This window comes from Zingiber officinale, chromosome 10B (assembly GCF_018446385.1).
Source record: "Zingiber officinale cultivar Zhangliang chromosome 10B, Zo_v1.1, whole genome shotgun sequence".
In the NCBI taxonomy this organism is placed as follows: Eukaryota; Viridiplantae; Streptophyta; class Magnoliopsida; order Zingiberales; family Zingiberaceae; genus Zingiber; species Zingiber officinale.
The window spans coordinates 10,151,079-10,169,252 of record NC_056005.1 but is presented as its reverse complement, the minus strand read 5'-3'; the positions used below and the strand labels follow the sequence as shown (position 1 = coordinate 10,169,252).

At 37.3% G+C, this 18,174-nt stretch overlaps 2 protein-coding genes across 8 annotated transcripts; both read right to left on the bottom strand.

The window, feature by feature from the left end:
- Positions 1-2,485: 2,485 nt before the first annotated feature.
- LOC122029677 (sulfite reductase [ferredoxin], chloroplastic-like) lies at positions 2,486-6,974 on the bottom strand. 4 transcript variants are annotated; one of them, XR_006125124.1, is made up of 9 exons: positions 6,651-6,974; positions 4,962-5,741; positions 4,585-4,881; positions 4,234-4,431; positions 3,912-4,046; positions 3,698-3,814; positions 3,207-3,365; positions 2,767-3,111; positions 2,486-2,685 (listed from the first exon to the last, which is right to left on the bottom strand). XR_006125124.1 is itself a non-coding variant. In XM_042588767.1 (8 exons), exons 1-8 carry the CDS (start codon positions 6,969-6,971, stop codon positions 2,902-2,904), a joined length of 2,217 nt encoding a protein of 738 aa, XP_042444701.1. In that variant the 5' UTR covers positions 6,972-6,974; the 3' UTR covers positions 2,608-2,901. The 4 variants fall into 4 exon arrangements, 2 of the variants coding, with proteins under 2 accessions (XP_042444701.1, XP_042444702.1); XR_006125125.1 differs by having other exon boundaries at positions 6,660-6,974; XM_042588767.1 differs by having other exon boundaries at positions 2,608-3,111.
- Positions 6,975-7,315: 341 nt separating this feature from the next.
- Positions 7,316-16,858, bottom strand: LOC122029447. Of its 4 annotated transcripts, none has more exons than XR_006125062.1 (13): positions 16,657-16,858; positions 16,211-16,553; positions 15,092-15,281; positions 14,967-15,016; positions 13,948-14,040; positions 13,780-13,868; positions 13,569-13,647; positions 10,847-10,929; positions 9,586-9,664; positions 8,871-9,501; positions 7,963-8,585; positions 7,816-7,867; positions 7,316-7,684 (listed from the first exon to the last, which is right to left on the bottom strand). XR_006125062.1 is itself a non-coding variant. In XM_042588431.1 (12 exons), the coding sequence occupies exons 1-11, from the start codon at positions 16,686-16,688 to the stop codon at positions 8,005-8,007; spliced, it is 2,250 nt and encodes a 749-aa protein (XP_042444365.1). In that variant the 5' UTR covers positions 16,689-16,858; the 3' UTR covers positions 7,316-7,684; positions 7,963-8,004. The 4 variants fall into 4 exon arrangements, 2 of the variants coding, with proteins under 2 accessions (XP_042444365.1, XP_042444366.1); XR_006125063.1 differs by having other exon boundaries at positions 7,963-8,582; XM_042588431.1 differs by lacking the exon at positions 7,816-7,867.
- Between the last annotated feature and the right edge of the window lie 1,316 nt (positions 16,859-18,174).

Sequence of the window (18,174 nt, the reverse complement as noted above, 5' to 3'; positions counted from 1 at the left end):
TGTTCAACCCGAGCGTCGGACCCCGACTCCCCGCCGGGTGCCTTTGCTTCCATTTAGAACTCGGTCGGCCAGTCGGACATACCCGTTGTCTGATTGGCCATTTGACCTTTTGACTTCCACGTGGCATTGACTCCCCGGAAGGGAGGTCCCCCGTTCTTACCGCCGGATCAGCTTGTTTTTCAGGTTTGTTAAGCGAGCTCAAAAACTCATTTGAATAAATATTTAACAAACCTAACAACTAAAATAATATAAACTCAACACATCATTGAAGATCCCAAACTACTACATTAAACTTCCAAACTCAACACACCATTGAACATGTTCACGAGCCCTTTAATCTAGCTAAGCTCGAGCTCGTGTTCATGAGCTTATAAACGAATATGTTCTCGAGCCCTTTAAACGAGCTGAGCTCGAGTTCACATAAACAAACATATTTTCGAGACCTTTAAATGAGCCGAGCTCGAGCCTTTTAAACGAGCCAAGCTCGAGTCCCAGCTCGTGAGCCTATAAACGAACATGTTCGTGAGCTCACGAGCTGAATATCCTTAAGCTCGAGCTCGGCTCGATAAAACTGTCGAGCTCGAAATCAAGCTCGAGCTCGGCTCGATAAGTTAAACGAATGAACTCGAATGAGCTTTTTATCGAATTGAGCTCTGAATAGCTTGCGAATCATTTGATTTATTTACATCCCTAACCACGGAGTCGCTTCTTCGATTAAATCGAAAAATCTCCCTCCACTATGGGCGGGAGGTTTTTAAGAGATGTCAGCTCATAGTGGGAGCTCCAGCTATGGATGCTCTGAGTAATCGATGAGTTGTCGTCTGCGTTGATAAGGTCGTTCTATGATGAAAGAGGGGGTCGATAACCAAGAAAGTATTCAAAGTTTTTAACAAAGAGAAGGAAGAGGAGGTCCATCACCAAGAAAGTCTACAAAGTCGGTAAGAAAGAGAAGGAAGGTCATCGTACATGGAAGAAAGAGGGGTCGATCACCAAAGAAACTGAAGTCTATAAGAAAGAGAACGAACGCCAAGAGAGTCTGCGAAATCGGTAAGGTAGAGAAGGAACCTCGAAGAAAGAGGAGTGATCACCAGGTGTCTCCAAACTTTACAAGAAGGGGAAGAAAAGGATTCGAATGGAGGTCAGAGATATTTCGGTTCATGAGTCTCCAAACTCTACAAGAAGGGGAAGAAGAGGATTTGAATGGAGGTCAAGGATATTCCTGACCAGCATTAATGTCTGTTCACTTGGGAGAGTCAGAGGAGCTGGGCTCTTGAAGTCGGATGTACCTTTGAAAGTTATTTTTAATGTCGGTTCATTTGGGAGGAGTCAGGAGAGCTCATCCTTGGAGTCAAATGGACCGACTGGAGGAGTCGAGCGAGCTAATCTGATTGAGTGAAGCAGTTAGTCGAGGGAGTTGAGCCCCTGTAGTCGGGTGAATCAACTGGAGGAGATTCTTAATGTTGGTCTATCATCTTCATTGCAAATGGATAGGCCGAATGGAGATGCGCAAGGCGTCGAGTCAGCGGGACCGAGTGGAGTTGATCGTCCAATTGGTCATCTCTCTTATCTCAGATAGCTCGATCGGGTTGACTCATCTGGACTTTGACTTCTAGCTCAGTAGGACTATTAACTTTCTTAACACACTTGAAGACTTCCAACACTCCCCGTATCATATTTTTTAAAAAGATTTTAAAGAAACCATCAGGACGTAGCACAAATGGTAAACGCATAACATCATCTTTGATATAATAGTCAAGAGTTGATTCTCAGAAAATGAAAAATGCTACATGCATTTATCTCTATTCATATCCATAGGACCAATACTAGAAAACAACTAAAGTAGCTAACGGGTCTATTTTATTTTATTTTTTTAAATGATTTTAAAGATTATAGTCGAGTTAATTTACTTCATATCTGATAGTTGGAGAGTTTTGAACTGCATGACTAACTATGATACGATCTCATGGAACACTATAATTCACGCATTGGCAAGCAAGGCGGCATTCACAGTGGTTGTTGATGCCTATAAGCTTTTGAACAGATTGGAGCTCAGTAGTTAATTTCTTTGATTAAAAATATAAAAATTGTTTCAGTTGCACATTGTTAATGATTGAACAAATTCATGTTTTTTGTTCATTGACACTAATGATTAATTTACATTCACAGGCTATGATGCAAAAGACTTTTAAAGACTAATTATAGACCTCTTCAAAGTTAGACTTTGTTAAAAAAACAGAGAGAGAGATTTTATTTTCTGCAAAATTATAGTGGGCATTACATGTGGATTCTCAATGCTCTATGCTAAAAGAAGTCACGCTAGAGTTCCTCCTCATTGGACCATGGCTGTTGGATGTAGCGGAACCGAGTTCCAGCTCGGAAGGCCACACTTTATTATTACAAGGGTTGAGTGGGAAATATAATGGATAAAAGAAAATTAAAGAAAATATTAATCAATAATATTAAAAAGTTAATAAACATAAGTATGTTAGTGATTGAACTATGCATAGAGCCCAATTGAAGGATAGACAATTGCAAATAATCTTAAACAGTTGGTGTATGATTCATAAACAAAACTAACCGAAAAGAGCATTTGGCACATGGCTGCAGTCATTCAGATACCAAGCTTAAAATTAAAGCACAATTTGGGGTTTTACAGGGGTAAGCACTGAGCCAATTTGTGATTGACTACAAAAGTTGAAGAGAGTGCAAATGTCAGAAAACTGAATGAAAAATGTGGAAGGAAAATTGATTTGAAGCGTGAGTTACCTTTTTTACATGAACACAGCTAGCAAGAGACAGGTTGTTACATTGCCTTTGCTAGTACCAGCGTCGATTTGCCCTGGGCAGTGCCCATCTGATTACTTGAAATATCATAGCCATTAGAAGACACTTAGATGATGTTCAGTGTCCATCTGATTCATTGCCCTGGGCAGCAACATAGTTGCGAATGACCTCCATGGCGAGCTGGTGAGCCGATTTGTTCTGCTGCTTTGCAAGCTCTGCCATCGCCTCAAATGTCTGCCGGTCTGCGAAGAGTTTTAGGTTGAATCTTGATGCTGGCTCCACAGGGCCTTCCCACCTCTCTACCAGCTTCTGTAATTTCTCAAAGCCCTAATTTGAAGGGAGAAGACATTGGCGTGACGTGAGAAGCAATGCTTGTGAAGAAAATCTTGTTCCAAATCACAAAGATCATTAATTGGACTCACCATCCTAACTGAAAAGTTGCCAAATGATTCACCACGGAGCCGTTTTGTTTTCCAGTAGTAAAACAGGGGTTCGAATACCTTCTCTAAGTCATGGACCTTCACCTTATCCATAAAGCTCTTTGCCAGTGTAGTCTGGTTAGGTGCTCCCCCTAGCCAGATCTATTTGAACAAGCAGAAAACATCAGAAAGCTGTCTGTTAAGTAGATAGTAGCTTGTCTTCCAAGTCCAAATGTGGTCAGTTTTGTTGGTACACCTATGTTCATTTTGTGAAGGGTAAGTCTTGAATTTACTTGCAAGTGAAGTACTGGACAAAGACAGGAAGGATACAGAAACAATGACTAGAAACAAGTTCTTAGAGAATCAAAATATCATTGTACAATATCTTATTAAGCAAATACCAATCTGCATTGAGGATAATTTGATCCATTATCTAATGCATTGAGTGTGGTTCCCCCTCACTTATCAATGAGACATATTTCAAATTCAATCACCTGGTAGCTGTTGGGGCCATCCCCAACAAGTCCAAGTTCAGCCATGTAGGGTCTGGCACAGCCATTGGGACATCCAGTCACTCTTATCACTACGGACTCATTGTATTTGAGGCCAACCTGAAAGAAAGAAAGAAAAAATGTTACCAAATCACAATAGTCGAAAAAGATGACAGTTTGGAAATTAACAGAAAAATATTAAAATAACTGTGATCACCTTATCAAAAACAGCTCGAACCCGTTTGAGAATTTCTGGAATCCCTCTCTCAGCTTCTGTTATTGCAAGCGGACATAGTGGTAGAGCAGGGCAAGCCATGGAAGTTATATTAAGAGGATCAACGTATCTGGGCAACTGTTATTTGACAATATTTACCAATAGGAATGCAGAATTTAAAACTATGAATTCCTATCGACATGGAAAGACAATAATAAGATTTTTCTTTCCGTGTAGCTAATCCATACACCCAAATTACCTAACTCATTCTAGTTATATATAAGATAATGTAATAGTTAAAGCCTCTAGAAGAAACAAACTATACCAGTAAACCTGCTTGGGCAAGAGCTGTGGTGATAGGTCTTCTCCAGGAACGTCTAATATCACACAAGATCAAATTCTGGTTTGGTGTAATTCGGACATTCAGTTTATACTTCTCAATTATTTCTCGTAAAGTTTGTTTCATTTTCCCGCCTATACGCCCATTATCGATATGCAGTCCACAAAACATTGCACCATCACCCTGCCCATGAAATGCATTAAAACATTTGAGAAAGCTAGAGAAGCTAGATAATATAGTTGCAAACGAATGCAATATCATCAAGCATTTCAAATTAAGAACTGAAGAAGTACCCGAAACGATAACCATGGATTAATTAATATAACTGAAGCTAACCTGTTCATGCCATCCAAGGTAACTCTTGAATTCCCACTCAGGTAATTCTCTGAATTTTTCAAACTTCTTACCATAATAGTGTTCAACAACACTGCGGAACTTCTCAATGCCCCACGTGCTAATCAAATATTTCATTCGACTATACTTCCTATCATCCCTCCTCCCATTTTCTCTTTGAGTAACAACAATAGCTTTTATAGCATATAAAATATCTTCTTTGGCGACAAAGCCTAGTGGTTCTCCCAAACGAGGAAAAGTTGTCCCAACTCGATGAGTCCTTCCCATACCTCCTCCCACCTACAAATTTAATTCTTAAACAGGAGAAAATTGGTAATAAAAAAAAACTGCGAGTCAAAGACAGAAGCACAAATTCTCACATAGATGTTAAAGCCTTGAGGTTCTCCATCGTCACTAGAAACTAGTACAACACCAATATCATTGGTGAGGATATCCACTGAGTTGTCTGTTGGTACAGTCACAGCAATCTTAAACTTTCGAGGCAAGAATTGGCTGCCATAAATGGGCTCAGGTGAGTCAGTGAAGTTGGTTCCATGAGAATTATCATTGCGGGCTTTCACTACTTCTGGATGCTCTGCTGACAAAATTTTCCCTCCATTTACCCACAAATCGTAATATGCTCCAGATTGAGGTGTCAATAGAGCAGCAATGTTTTCTGCAGTCACCTGTGCAAAAACATACTCTTTTTTCACAAATGGTGCTGCAGGGGCTAATACATTCCTATTAAGATCGCCACATGCACCAAGTGTTGATCCCATGTTCTTAATAATAGTACTCATCACAGTTTGTAGGTTTTTCTTCAGGATCCCATGCAATTGAAATGTCTGCCTAGTGGTCAAACGGAGAGTACCAATTCCAAACTCATCAGCCAGGTCATCCATAACCAAGTAGAGCTTGTTTGGGACTTTCCCACAAGGATTCTTAGTACGGAGCATAAACTGGTAGGACTTTGCACCACGTTCATCTCTATTTGTCTGTTGATAACTCCCATGAAACTTGATTAGCTGAGTGGCAGCTTCATTTATATTTGGAGCTTCTGAGCGCAATTCCTCATTTAAAGGAAACCTAAGGAAGTTGCTTTGCTCCTTAAACAACTCAACCTTGCTCCGCTTTACTTCAGTATTATCCGGCTTTATACGCTAGAAAAATAAAACACCAAACATATCAAAAGGATAATCAGGATTCGTGCACCAACAAAAGCAAACAATGTACTCCGAAATGTCAGTATCATATATCCTTCGGAAGACAGCCATCTAGTATGCATATGCACTAACTGGTGGTGAGAAAGATACACTTATACTCACAGTGACAAAAAAAGGGAAACAGTTTTGTCTATTAGAAAGAAGAAAACTTCCTATTCTATCTGAAAAGTCAATGTTCTTTATCCATATATGAAGGCTACATATTTATGTTTTCACATCCGTACTTCAACATGAAAGTATATTAAAAGCCAAGGACTTCTCATCAGGATAGTTATTCACTTTCTGCAAGTATTCTTAAGCTAATTAATTAGCTAAATTTCCAGAAAAGATTGCAAAATCAACAAGACTAATTTAGTAATTTAAATCAAGTATTAACCATGAAACACACTTTCCTAAATTACAAATGCCAAGCCAACAATGTCAAAACTCAAAAGAGGAATTCAAGCTCAGAGCAGATTCCTAAACAACACTCACTTGGTTAATGGAACATCATTTCTCAAAAGCATGAAAGCTATCAGATCCTGCGACATAAAGTGTGATAGGCTAAGCTATCCTCTGACGAGAAATCCAACAGATGTTGGTCCAGGATGTCTCAACAGCAATATCTCAAAGAAATGCACTAGTCGGTTGCTAATGTGAAACGACTCTGGCCATTGATTTCAAGGACATTCTACATGCATGAGGCTCTGTTACCACTAACGTGAGCATAGGTTCTGGAACACAATTTTTTTTTAGCATGATCTATGGATTGGGTACATCCGACTGAAGGACCTATTCCAGAAGCTACTCAGATATCCCACACATTCAACAAATTCATAGTGTGTGTGTGGGTGTGTGTGAACAAACCGGTCTCACCGTGGAGACGGCTCTGATAACGGAGGAAGACCTCGAAGAGCGTCCGATTGGAAAAGGACCGACTTCCCTCCCGAGAGGAACCAATACGGACGATTGGAGCCCCTGGAATCCCGGGATGCGGATTTTCGATTCCACGCCCGCCGCCGGCGTCGAGGCCGCCATGGACAGCGATGGAGGGCTCGAATCGAGTCCTGAAACAGCTGCGGATGGGGGAAGCGAGCCCAACCAGCGAGCGGACAAGCGGTGCCGCGCCTGCTGGGATTCGCCAACGAAACCCGCCGAAGCAAGAGTACCACACGAATCGGGGAGCATTAATTGTGGAAGTTCATTTATCTATTTTTCATTACTCCCTATACTTTTAAAAATATTATATTTGATCTTTAATTATTTATAAAATTTTCTAATTTTTTTCAGAATATTTTAAATTCAATCATGATTTCTTCTCTTACCCCTCTTCCATGTTGAGCGGACTGACGGAGACACTAGAGTGAGCAAATCGCCTTAACACGAGTGATCACGGCGAACGACTAGCACAACAAGTGATCCGAACGCTGTAGATAATAGGATCCTCTATTTCCTGCTAGATACTAGAATTACTAGGACCTCTTAGGTGTTCCTTAAACCTGCGGTTTCTAGATGAGAAAATAGCCAAACTGTTAACTGAGAACTTCCAATAATCTGCAAATAACTAACCAGGTGTTACAAGATTTGCTGAGACAGTCTTAAAACTTCGCTACAAAATAATTTGTTTAGAAGACGAGTGTTTTTTCAACTACATAGAAGGCGAACCCTGGAACAATTAGATGCATCAGGCTATCAAATCCAAAGAGCTTCATATCCAAGAGCTCCTGATTTCAAGAGCTCCTTTGATTTACTTTACTGGGAACCAAAACGAATCACTTGGATTACCGGCTCCTGGATTACGGATCTCCATGGATGTGCATGCTTCACCAAAAAGAGAGATAAAGATGAAGATGATGATGAAGTGACTCCTTGGCTGACATCAATAACCCACTTCACGATTCCTGCATAAAAAGCAGAGGCCATTCATAAATCTATGTTGCTTGAATAACAGAATGCAGAAACCATGTCATAAGGATTGTGAAAATCATAAAATATATTAACGAATTAAATAAATAAACATGGCATATCTCACATTTTATATAAGCTGCTAGTTGCTTTCTATAGGCATTAAAACAGGTGGCGTTCTGAATCACACCGATGGTAAGGTGATTAAATGCTAGAAACATATTTATAAAATTTCTAAACTATCATAGATATGATAAGATAGGTGCATGCATACCCAGGTTCTGCAATATCCAAGCTTCATAAGTTGTTCCAGACATTAGATACCAAGATGCAATTTTGATAATTTTTCATTTCCCATCCACCCATTCTTATCGGTTGAAGGCCTCTTCCTTGTCGATCTCTGTCCCTTAACAGAGTTGTCTTCGTCTCCTGTAGGAGCCCAGGAGCTTTTCTGTTCAAAATATGGACTCTTAAACTTGAGTTTCAAGAACGGCTTCGTATCTGGGCAGGAACTCGAGGTAAACTTTGAGAGAGAAGTTCCACTGTGGCCCTTCTCAGACTTGTTAGATATATCCCTCCTTTTACTCTTCTGAATAATGTCTTCACTTTGTTCTATGGTTTCATTTTCTGAAGAAAGGCTTCTCTCATTCCTTTTCTTGCCCATTGATGGATCATGTTTTCTAGCATTAAGTTGACATTCATCAGGGAAACCACCATTAATTTTCTGGAGATTCTCATTGACTTTAGCTCTCTTTGCTGGACTGTTTTCTTTACTTCCAGGGTTTGAACTTCTCAAATGGTTGTCTGCATTACCGTCTGTGGTATCTTGTTGGACAGTATGATTATGGTCATCCTCGCTATCTGTCACCTTGTGCTTGATTGCATCATCACCACCTGCTTAGAAATTATGAAAAACAGCAGACTAATCAAGCTGAAGAAATGCATAAAAGACAAACACAACTCAAGGTCCATGTAGGCATCGTGAAAGCCATATTTCAATTATTATGCCGTAAAACACAGAAAGAAGGAAACAGCTATTTGCTTATGTATGCTCAGTGGAAATAAGAACAAAAATTATCACAATTTTAATTAATATGAAAATATGTCAAATTTATAACTGCATTAGAATAGTTCATGAGCTTCAAGTGTAGAAGATAAACAGAATGAACATAGAAAATTTACCAAAGTTAGTAATCAAGTCTTGATCCATATGACAGCTTGAGGTTTCAGATCTTGGGGAACTGGATGCAGGAATTTTGTTTTTTGAGCTAATGTGTATAACAAGCTTAGTACTTCTTGTTGTCTCCATCTCAATTGTACTTTTAGCAGAACATTCCTTAAAACGAAGACCTTGTGATTTGCTGCTCTTTATTTTGAGTTTAGGTAAGGCGGAGGATGAAATTATATCTGAACCACCATTTATGAAGGAGTTTATCTCACTGACGTTCTGATTTCTTAAACTTCTCTCTAGTGATGTCAACTCATTCTGTCCTTCAAGTTTAGGATCTTCTGTTTTACCATTTAACTTAATCTGATATCCCATTTTCTTTGCTTGCATCTTGTTTGAGACAATCTTCTCATGTTCTTTTGAAAATTTATCATTAATCCCTTTCAATGAGAACTTTAGGGATTTGATACCATCATTTTTATGTAGGATTGGACCAATTTGCTCATTATCCAAGTAAGGAAAGTTTGAATTTATTTCTTCCTTGGAAGGCAAGCCAGCAGCTTCCCTCAAACTTGCTATCAAATCACAATCAACAATATCTCGCCTCTTCCAAAGTTCTTTCACTGCATCATCTATATTTGTGACCTGATCAACATAATCATAGCCGGGGACGTAAGACTATTAAACCAAGCATGATAAAAGTAAAGTCTAGCAAACAACAGATAATACCTGGTAACAATCACCACGGCATGCAGCACATTGATATTGTAAATTTTGATCTGCTTGGAACTCCTGATACTTTTCATCACTGCATAACAAGGAAAAAGGAAATGCTAAAACATGAGTTCTCATTATCTATGAAAAGAAAGGTCCTCCAACATGAGACATGGTGGTATGCACTGGACATTACACAAGTTTATGGTAAAATAAATTGCAAATCAGGAAAGTTGCCAAAAGCCTGGAACTCAATCACAATGATTAAATCATTCATTGCTCCATCTAGCTGTTTCAAAAATAGCAGCAACAATAAAGCCTACCTCTTGTTATCTGTATCAAAAACTAAGTTTATGGAAGGATTCACAATTAAATGCTACTCATGAAAAATCCAAGATTGACAATACAAGATAAATACTAAGTTATCTGAATGAAACATCTTGCAATTACTGATGTATATTCCAGTTAACATTCGTATCTCATTAAACGAAGCAAAAATAAAGGAGTTGGTCAACAAGCAAGTCCAGATGTTTATTATATTGTTCATTTCATGTCAATATAAGGTTGATAAGATATGATCACAGAGGCCTTCATAGTAACCAGAAAAAATGGAGAAGCCCTTATGAGAATCTTTCAAATAAGTGATGCTATGAAGAAACATATTACGAAAATGACTGGGTACATGTGTTGTTTATAAAGGCCTCAGCATGAGTCACTTACAGAGCTGGATATGATCATACAGTGAAGGGCCCTCATTGCATCCATTTATTGCATAAAACTATACTGGTATAATTATTCAATGATTTGTTAATAAATTCTCCCAGTTATTATCAGTTTGATTAAATAAATTCTGCTAAACAAACAAGAAATATACTCGAGACAAAAAAGATTTTTTGTATTCAACACAATCAAGAAGCATATTTTGAGTATCGCTAAATGAATATTCAAATTTCATTTATATAAATTGTATAAGTTGGTTATGTTGTTATATTTATTACTTATATTCACAGGAAAATTAATATGAAATATGAATTGCTAAGGATGATTAATTTAATTGTTAAACGGTTGATGTAGATTTTGTTTATATTGATTACTTAGTATGATAGATTATATAGTAGACTAGATGCAACTCATTTTTTGACATTACTAAATTTTTATAATCAAACATGTTGATCAGAAATGTGTTTGCATACAACATACATATGTATGATATAGTGCATACAACAACATGTTAATTTGGTTGATGATACACCACTAAAGTTACATAGGAGCACACCTGATGCCATCACATAGGCAGTGGACCCATCTTTCACAAACATCACAGCAAACCATCGGTATAGTTTCAGAATCTCTGTAGACCTATAAATTAGTTACATCATTAAAATTGAGGTGACAAGAAATATATGTAAAAGTTAACACAAAAATTCACACAAATAGTATTGCCAGAACAAGATAACAAAAATCCAAGAGCAAGGATAACAAATGACATTGAAAGAACAAGTTAACAAAACCTCAAGAGTGGATAACATATATGAATAGACTGTATTAGTTAAAGCATACAGGATGAAGAAATAAACTAAAAGGAACAGATAATCATATAATTCCATCACTGAAGCAAATATTACAATTAACAGAACTTAGTTAAATATAATATCACACTTCTAAAACATTTTCAAGGACCGTTACCATAACGAGTCTAGAACTGTGTAAAAAAGGGGTAAGCATGCCGAAATCAAACACCTAAGGCTTCACACTTGAAATAGGAAAGCATATAATAAACTAGTATATAATTCTAAAGACCCTTTAAGTGACACATTTTTTGAAGGGGCATGTTCGTGTTTGGTGACCCAAATGCTACTGATCCCTGACACTAATCATGGTCCCAGATATTGTTTTACAAAAGCAACAAAAACTTCAGATATTATTGCAGGTGATCTCCTGACATTAATCCCTCGGTATTAAACGTTCTTGAGTAAACACAGGTTTTTTCAACTAGATCCTGAAATTAAAAAGGTGAAATATCAGTTTTAATCTAGCTTTTCATTAACAATCAATCTGATTTGGTACCACTACAAAACCTGCCAAGAAATAGAAATTTTACTTAAAGTACAGCTTCAGAACATAGTGTGTCATCTAAAAACAAAACCACTACTTCCTTTATTTAAGATTATTTGCTACTATACTCATATCTTGTTAAGAAGGAAATATTTCAGTCTCCTGTTTATCTTTGACATGATCCAATTCCAAAGCATTTTTGCAGATAATGATAGCAAATAGGTACCAAATAAGGTAACATACATAATAGGACAAGCATGAATCATTAGAAGAAGGTTATAGAAGGTCCAATGGCTGAAAGGTTTCAGTTAATGAATGTTAGCAAAGGTACTACTAGAAAGCAGAAAATTCTTTCATAGTGCTGAAAGCCTTCACGAGAAAATCTGTAGTTCCTTATATAGGGACACATAGGTCCATCAGCCTACTTACTGCTAAGAATGTGCCCAGCTCAGATATCTGCCACACACGAAATTTTTTTTGACAATTCCATCTAATGATTCAGAGATAACTGATTATGTCTTCCAAACAATGACATTATGACTATAGGTTCATCATCTTCAGAGAACCATGTTAACCCAACTATTTATGATCAAGTATATAGATCTTATCCCTCCATTGAACTATAACCAAGGCTATATCAGTTTTTAATATTCAAATCTCTCTAAAATATTTTAATCATATTAATCAAAGTTTTTTGGGTCTTCCTCTGCCATTTAAAAGTTAGACCTTTAATATTACTAATTCGACATGTCTAACTATAGAATTTATTAGTCTTTTTTAGATTTCTTTGAATGTTCACTCTGCCTTAACCTATTTTTCTAATTTTATAATCTAGTACAGTTGCATTTAATTGCTCCCTAAAATAGTTTTATTTTTATTTTTTAATTTTTCTAGTAACATTGCATATTTATTTTAACATTATCATCTCTACTAAATTGACTCTCCATTTGTTGCTCCTAACTATCCAACAATCTATTCAATAAAGTAGGATCAGTTATATCATGGTTTTATTAAAAAAAATTGTATCTTTAAGCCTAAGGGGCACATGACAAATGCACAAAGTTCCTCTCCATATTTCAAGATTCAAATTTAAAATGATAATCCCAGTTAGCCTCATTGACTATCTTTGGGGGTGACCAGCCCAGCCCCACAGAAGTTTCCCACCGATCACCAGGGTAAATCGGGAAGCGCGCGCGGCGGCCAGCCCAGAAACCCAGCATCCTTTGGTTAGGCCCCCCATTTGGAAGAAAAATTCCTGCAAATACGTCGTAGTGGGGTTCGAACCATGGGTGCCTGGGTGACAACCTGGATGTCCTACCGCAGCATCTTGGCCCCGAGGACTCAAGATTCAAATTTAAGCTACTTATACTATTGTTAATTAGCATAATATTATTTACAAATAACATATATTAATGAGATCTATCTTGATTGATAAGCTGTGTAAGTTCATCTAGTGCTAATTTAAAAAATATATAGTGATAGGAAAATAATTTCTTACATTCTCAGTAGCTCTAATACTAGTATTTGGATTATTATACATATCCTTAATTAATTTGATATATGTTAACAAAACTGACATGCATACCCAAGTTCCTCCTTTCTCCATTAGCTGTCTTATTTAAATAAATAGGATATGTAATTGATCTTCCTGAACCAAATTGATTTTAAAAACAAAATTGTTTCACCCCTTTTTGTCTCGCATAATCTTTTTCTCCACTATGGCTATAGGTTGCAAGAGCATCATACTCAAAAGCACACTAAGACCCTGTAATTATAAATAAATGAAGGATAGGGAAAAAAACAGATAATAACAAAGTGTAAACATTAAGATCAATATGATTATTATATTGTACGACTAATAATTTCTAAGAGAAGTATTATATAAACATCATGGAAGAAAGTACCCATTTTTTTCAAAGTAATGTGTTCAACAACAAAGGTACCTTTAGACAAATAGGACAGTAGTTTCCTTTCACAAACAATCTACCACAGGCATCACAGCAGGTGTAGCCTAAAAACCACCTGTGTCACAACAGTTTCACATGTTAACACAGGAAAAACTTTCCAACAGATAAGTGTCAGATGTGATTCAACAAAAAGGTATTGAAAACTATTCCAGGAACCTAAATCAAGAGCAAATAACACCAAAAGCACCTTGTACTAGGACCACTTCCAGGTACACTGGAACCACAGCTGTGACACCTTGTATGTTTTGGACACAAATAAGGTCCACGACCAACATTCTGCAAATTCAGTTCTTGAACTATCATTCAAACACAGAAAACTATGAATTGAACATAAATCAGCACATAGCACACATACCTTGTGTGGTGGACGCTGACAATAACAGTGATAAGCACCGTCACATCTTTTACAATACATTAGTTTATTAGGATCACCAGTTCTTCTGCAAATCTGGTAAGTAAATGAAGAACAAGGTAATCAGAAGGCAACTGGCCTAATCAAACAAACAATTTGAAGAACACAAACATACAAGGGTAGAACTATCTGCCAACTGATTCTAACAAGTTGTTTATATTTAACTGTATGGTCTATCAAGTTAATCCCGTACAAGCAAGGAGGGAGTCAATCCCCTTGTTTATCAATCTGTGGGATTAACTTGTTAAACACAAACATATAAAACAATCTGCATACTGACTCTAACAAAACATTTTTTCCATTAAGTTAGGTCTAAAAGCTAATCCAATGCATGCAAGTATGAAGAGTCAAAGTGTGGGTTTCTTGTCACATTTGGGCAAGTTAACAATATATAAGCATCATTCTCCAAATTAATATTATGCCAAAATTATATTCGTTGAATTAGCCAATGTTAGGCAACAATGACATGAAAGATCAAAATAGTTATGTAAGCATTTAGAAAATGAAAAATGGATGTGTAACAGAGTTGAAGGGACAACCATAACATGGATAGAACAATCAGAATTTTTCCTTAAGCAACAAGAGGCTTTTTCAAATACAGTCTTATTTAACATCAATGTCACCAATCAAAATTCACATATGTCATTGCATAAAAAACTAAAGGACAATGCACCAGAAAGCATAATAAGTGCAATAGACTAACATGAAGATATAATATCTGCAGCCTATAATACGTCACCATAGCACTAGATACTGATAAGGCCACAATGTGTAAGCTAGCAACCTATAGTTAATTAGTTACCAATGGAACTTGCCCTGTTTATTAAACAAGTTCTTAGACTAAAAGACATCAAATGAAGTTTGAGTAAGAAGCTCAGGATACAGAGCATAAATGCTCATAAACTCATTCTTATTGTTGGCAAAAACTTGACCTACCAACTAAGAGCAGGAAAAAGAAGTACCTCACAAATGCGACAAGCGGGGCAAGACCATGAACTCCAATCAAATAAATCTGCAGAATATTTTTAGATGTTAAAGAAATGAAGGCCAAATGTTCCTAATGCAGCATGGAGTAGTGGATAAAAACCTCTATGCTCTGACAATGTTTTTAAGCAACTTCTGTGGTACTTCTTGTTGCATGATTTGCAAGACAGCATTTTCAAAGCTTTCTCAGTTCCCTCATGTTCCCCAGAAAAACATACACGGCACATGACCTTCACAGCAGAGTTCCCTTGATATTCTCCATCAAGGTTGTTAGCTGCTTCTGCTGGTGCCTCCTGGTATAGCAAAAGCAATCTTACCTATTAGGCTTTTCATATTAATTAGAAACAATAAATACAAAAGCATACACAAACAACTTAATGTGACATGAGCAATAATAAGGATTATGTAATGAAACTTTATCCTCTATAAGGATTATAATATTCACACCACAAACTTTTCCTCCTTGATATCCTAAACTCTTCCAAACTTTTAAATGCAAATCTCAAATGGAGCTGCAGTTTTACCTATTTAATTTTTTTTTTTATTTTATCCCAGTTTATATAACGGTACAGACAAATTCATGATTCCTTAACTCTCAATAGCCAAATTTTCTCTAAACTGCCCAGTAACTTTTTCCCCTTGATTTCTTTATGTCATCAACATATGATGAAGTAGAGAAGATTGAAGCTCTATTTATTTAAATAAATTCTGAATAAATGAAATATAATAAGATCCAACTAACTGAAAAAATAGCAATTCCATTGTGTGTGAAGAATGTTAAAGAAATAATTACTAATACATTATTCAGACATGATAAAATCATTTAGGGAAATGAAGGTCAAGGTATAAACCATGCAATAAAGAAGTGAGGACACTGTAATCTTTTCGCCTAGCCTTCATATGTCTAATGTCGATCCCAATTGACCAAATTAGAAATATCTCCAAACATAAGAAACAAAAATGACGAATTATAATGAGAAAAGATAAGATTTAGATGCGTATAGCATATCAACAAAATTGAGGAATGATGAGCAACAATAAACAAACTTATTTTTTTTCAGTTCTAGTAACTGTTAGAGAAAACTTAAGCAAACATATATGCAAAACTCTCGAAGAACAAAAAGTTAGCGCAATTCTCAATTAACGAAACCAGTAAAGAAATCCAACTTTGCTTGAATCAAGCGACGAAATCTATCATCCCCAACTCAGATCGACAACTTACTGCTGCACCACCCGTCTCCAACCTCCGAACATAATCCTCCGCTGCCAAGGAAGCAGCCAGCGCCTGCCGCTGCAGCACCGCACGCTTAACCTCGTCGCCCGCGCCGGCATCATCCGCCGCCACGGATGGGGCGGCCACTGCGGGCGGCGCCACACGGGGGGCCCAGACCTGGACAACACCCTTCTCCCCCTCTTCTTCCTCCTCCTCCACCTCCTCCTCCTCGGCGGCAGGGCGAACGGCCCATGGATCCCTCAAGAACTCCTCGAGCGCGTCGATCTCCGCAGCCAAAGCCTCGCGCCGCGGCGCAGAGTCGAATCCCAGATCGCAGTCGCAAATCCGGCGGCTGCAAGTCAAAAGCAAGGATTAGATCGAAAGGGCCAGCCAGAGAGAGGGCGAGAGCGCGACGTGGGGGAAGGGGGCGAGGGAGGAAAGAGAGCGGGGGTTACCAAGTGAGCGGACAAGCGATGTGGAACGCCATGGAATGGAACCCGACGCGGGGTTTAAATCGATCGATTTGAAACAAGGATTTTAGGAGGGCGGGTGGAAATTGAGCTTTAATAAAAAAAATAATAATAAAGGGGGATTAAATTGTGAGAGATATAGAAAGAGAGGGAGGGGTCGATTGGGGCGGTGCAGGCGAAGAGGGTCGGCGGCGAGAACCGATATATGATAACGTTATATTTATATTGCGGAGTACACGATAATTCGCAGTTGGTTCCGAATTATTGTCGCTCGGACTTCTTGAACGCCATTGCTGAGAACCGTGGGTCCCGGTTTATTCTCCATTCAGCAGACTGGTAATATCTTGGGTAGTTTTAACGAGTAGATGGAACGGAAGGTTTGAGTGATGTGATTGGGTAGATGCGATGTTATTGTAGGGAATAAATCTGGACCGTCCATTGTGGGCGAATCGGGTAGTTACAGGGGGTTTATCTGAACCGTCGATTTGGCTATGATTCCGTGATCGTTGGATGTGAGGAGTGCATCTTGGCCGTTCATTGTAATGAATTCCCAGTGAAACTATAGGAAATTTTTTAATAAATGACATTATCTTACTATTTTATTAGGGCATCAACCATGGAATGTTTAATGAGTATTATAATACCTCCATGCACGCATGACATCTCTGGCGTAATAATCAAGGATTAATTCTCAGGAACTGACAACATGAGATTTACCCCACCATGCGTCTGACGCATGTATACCTGCATATACCTTCCTCCATATCCATGGGACCGACACTAGAATGTAACGAATCTACATTAAATGAGCATTATAATATCTATTTAACACCCCTCTATTTTTTTTTATTTTTTAAATAATAATACTATTTTCTAAAAACAATAAAATTATTTTTTAAAAAATAAAATTATTATTAAAAAATTAAATATTTTAAAATATATTTATTTAATATAATATAATTTTAAAATGATTGAATGGATTGTGAGACCCATAAATAATGAGGATTAATGTTAAAATAAGGGGCTGCTTGTTTGGGGGGTTTGGAATGAGAATGAAACTAAACTTGTGCTTGGTTTGAGAAATGAAGGTGGGACACACGGATTCATTCCTCTAAATAGAGGAATGGGTCATTTCCCACTAATATGAGGGGTATGGGTATTATTCTCATTTCAATAATATTTGCAATCATTCCTTCCCATTCCCTTACCTGAACCAAGCACCCCCTAAATATGGATGAAAGAGATATATAGTTATAATGAGTATGTGACGGACCTCATATTTTTTAATAAATTGATGAGTGTTACAATGAGGGTGAATTATGAAGACTCTTAAGAATCTATCCCTTTACTAATTAATTTTAATAAAGTCTAAAAATAGAATTACGTTAATGTCTTTTTTTTCTATTCACACTGAAAATAATTTTAAAATTTATTAATAATTTATACAAACGATCAATTAAAGTTTGAGACTCCAACATATTATTAGAAAATTTTCTCATTAAT

Excerpts from the sequence above, each read along its gene's own strand:
- LOC122029677 (XM_042588767.1), bottom strand. The coding sequence starts at position 6,971 with ATGCTCCCCGATTCGTGTGGTACTCTTGCTTCGGCGGGTTTCGTTGGC. Across the intron at positions 4,882-4,961 it reads CTCAAGGCTTTAACATCTAT|GTGGGAGGAGGTATGGGAAG; the intron begins GTGAGAATTTGT and ends TTAAATTTGTAG. Across the intron at positions 3,112-3,206 it reads GCAACTTTTCAGTTAGGATG|GGCTTTGAGAAATTACAGAA; the intron begins GTGAGTCCAATT and ends CCTTCAAATTAG.
- LOC122029447 (XM_042588431.1), bottom strand. The coding sequence starts at position 16,688 with ATGGCGTTCCACATCGCTTGTCCGCTCACTTG. Across the intron at positions 14,041-14,966 it reads CCGCTTGTCGCATTTGTGAG|ATTTGCAGAAGAACTGGTGA; the intron begins GTACTTCTTTTT and ends TTTACTTACCAG. Across the intron at positions 9,665-10,846 it reads TGCCTATGTGATGGCATCAG|TGATGAAAAGTATCAGGAGT; the intron begins GTGTGCTCCTAT and ends CTTGTTATGCAG.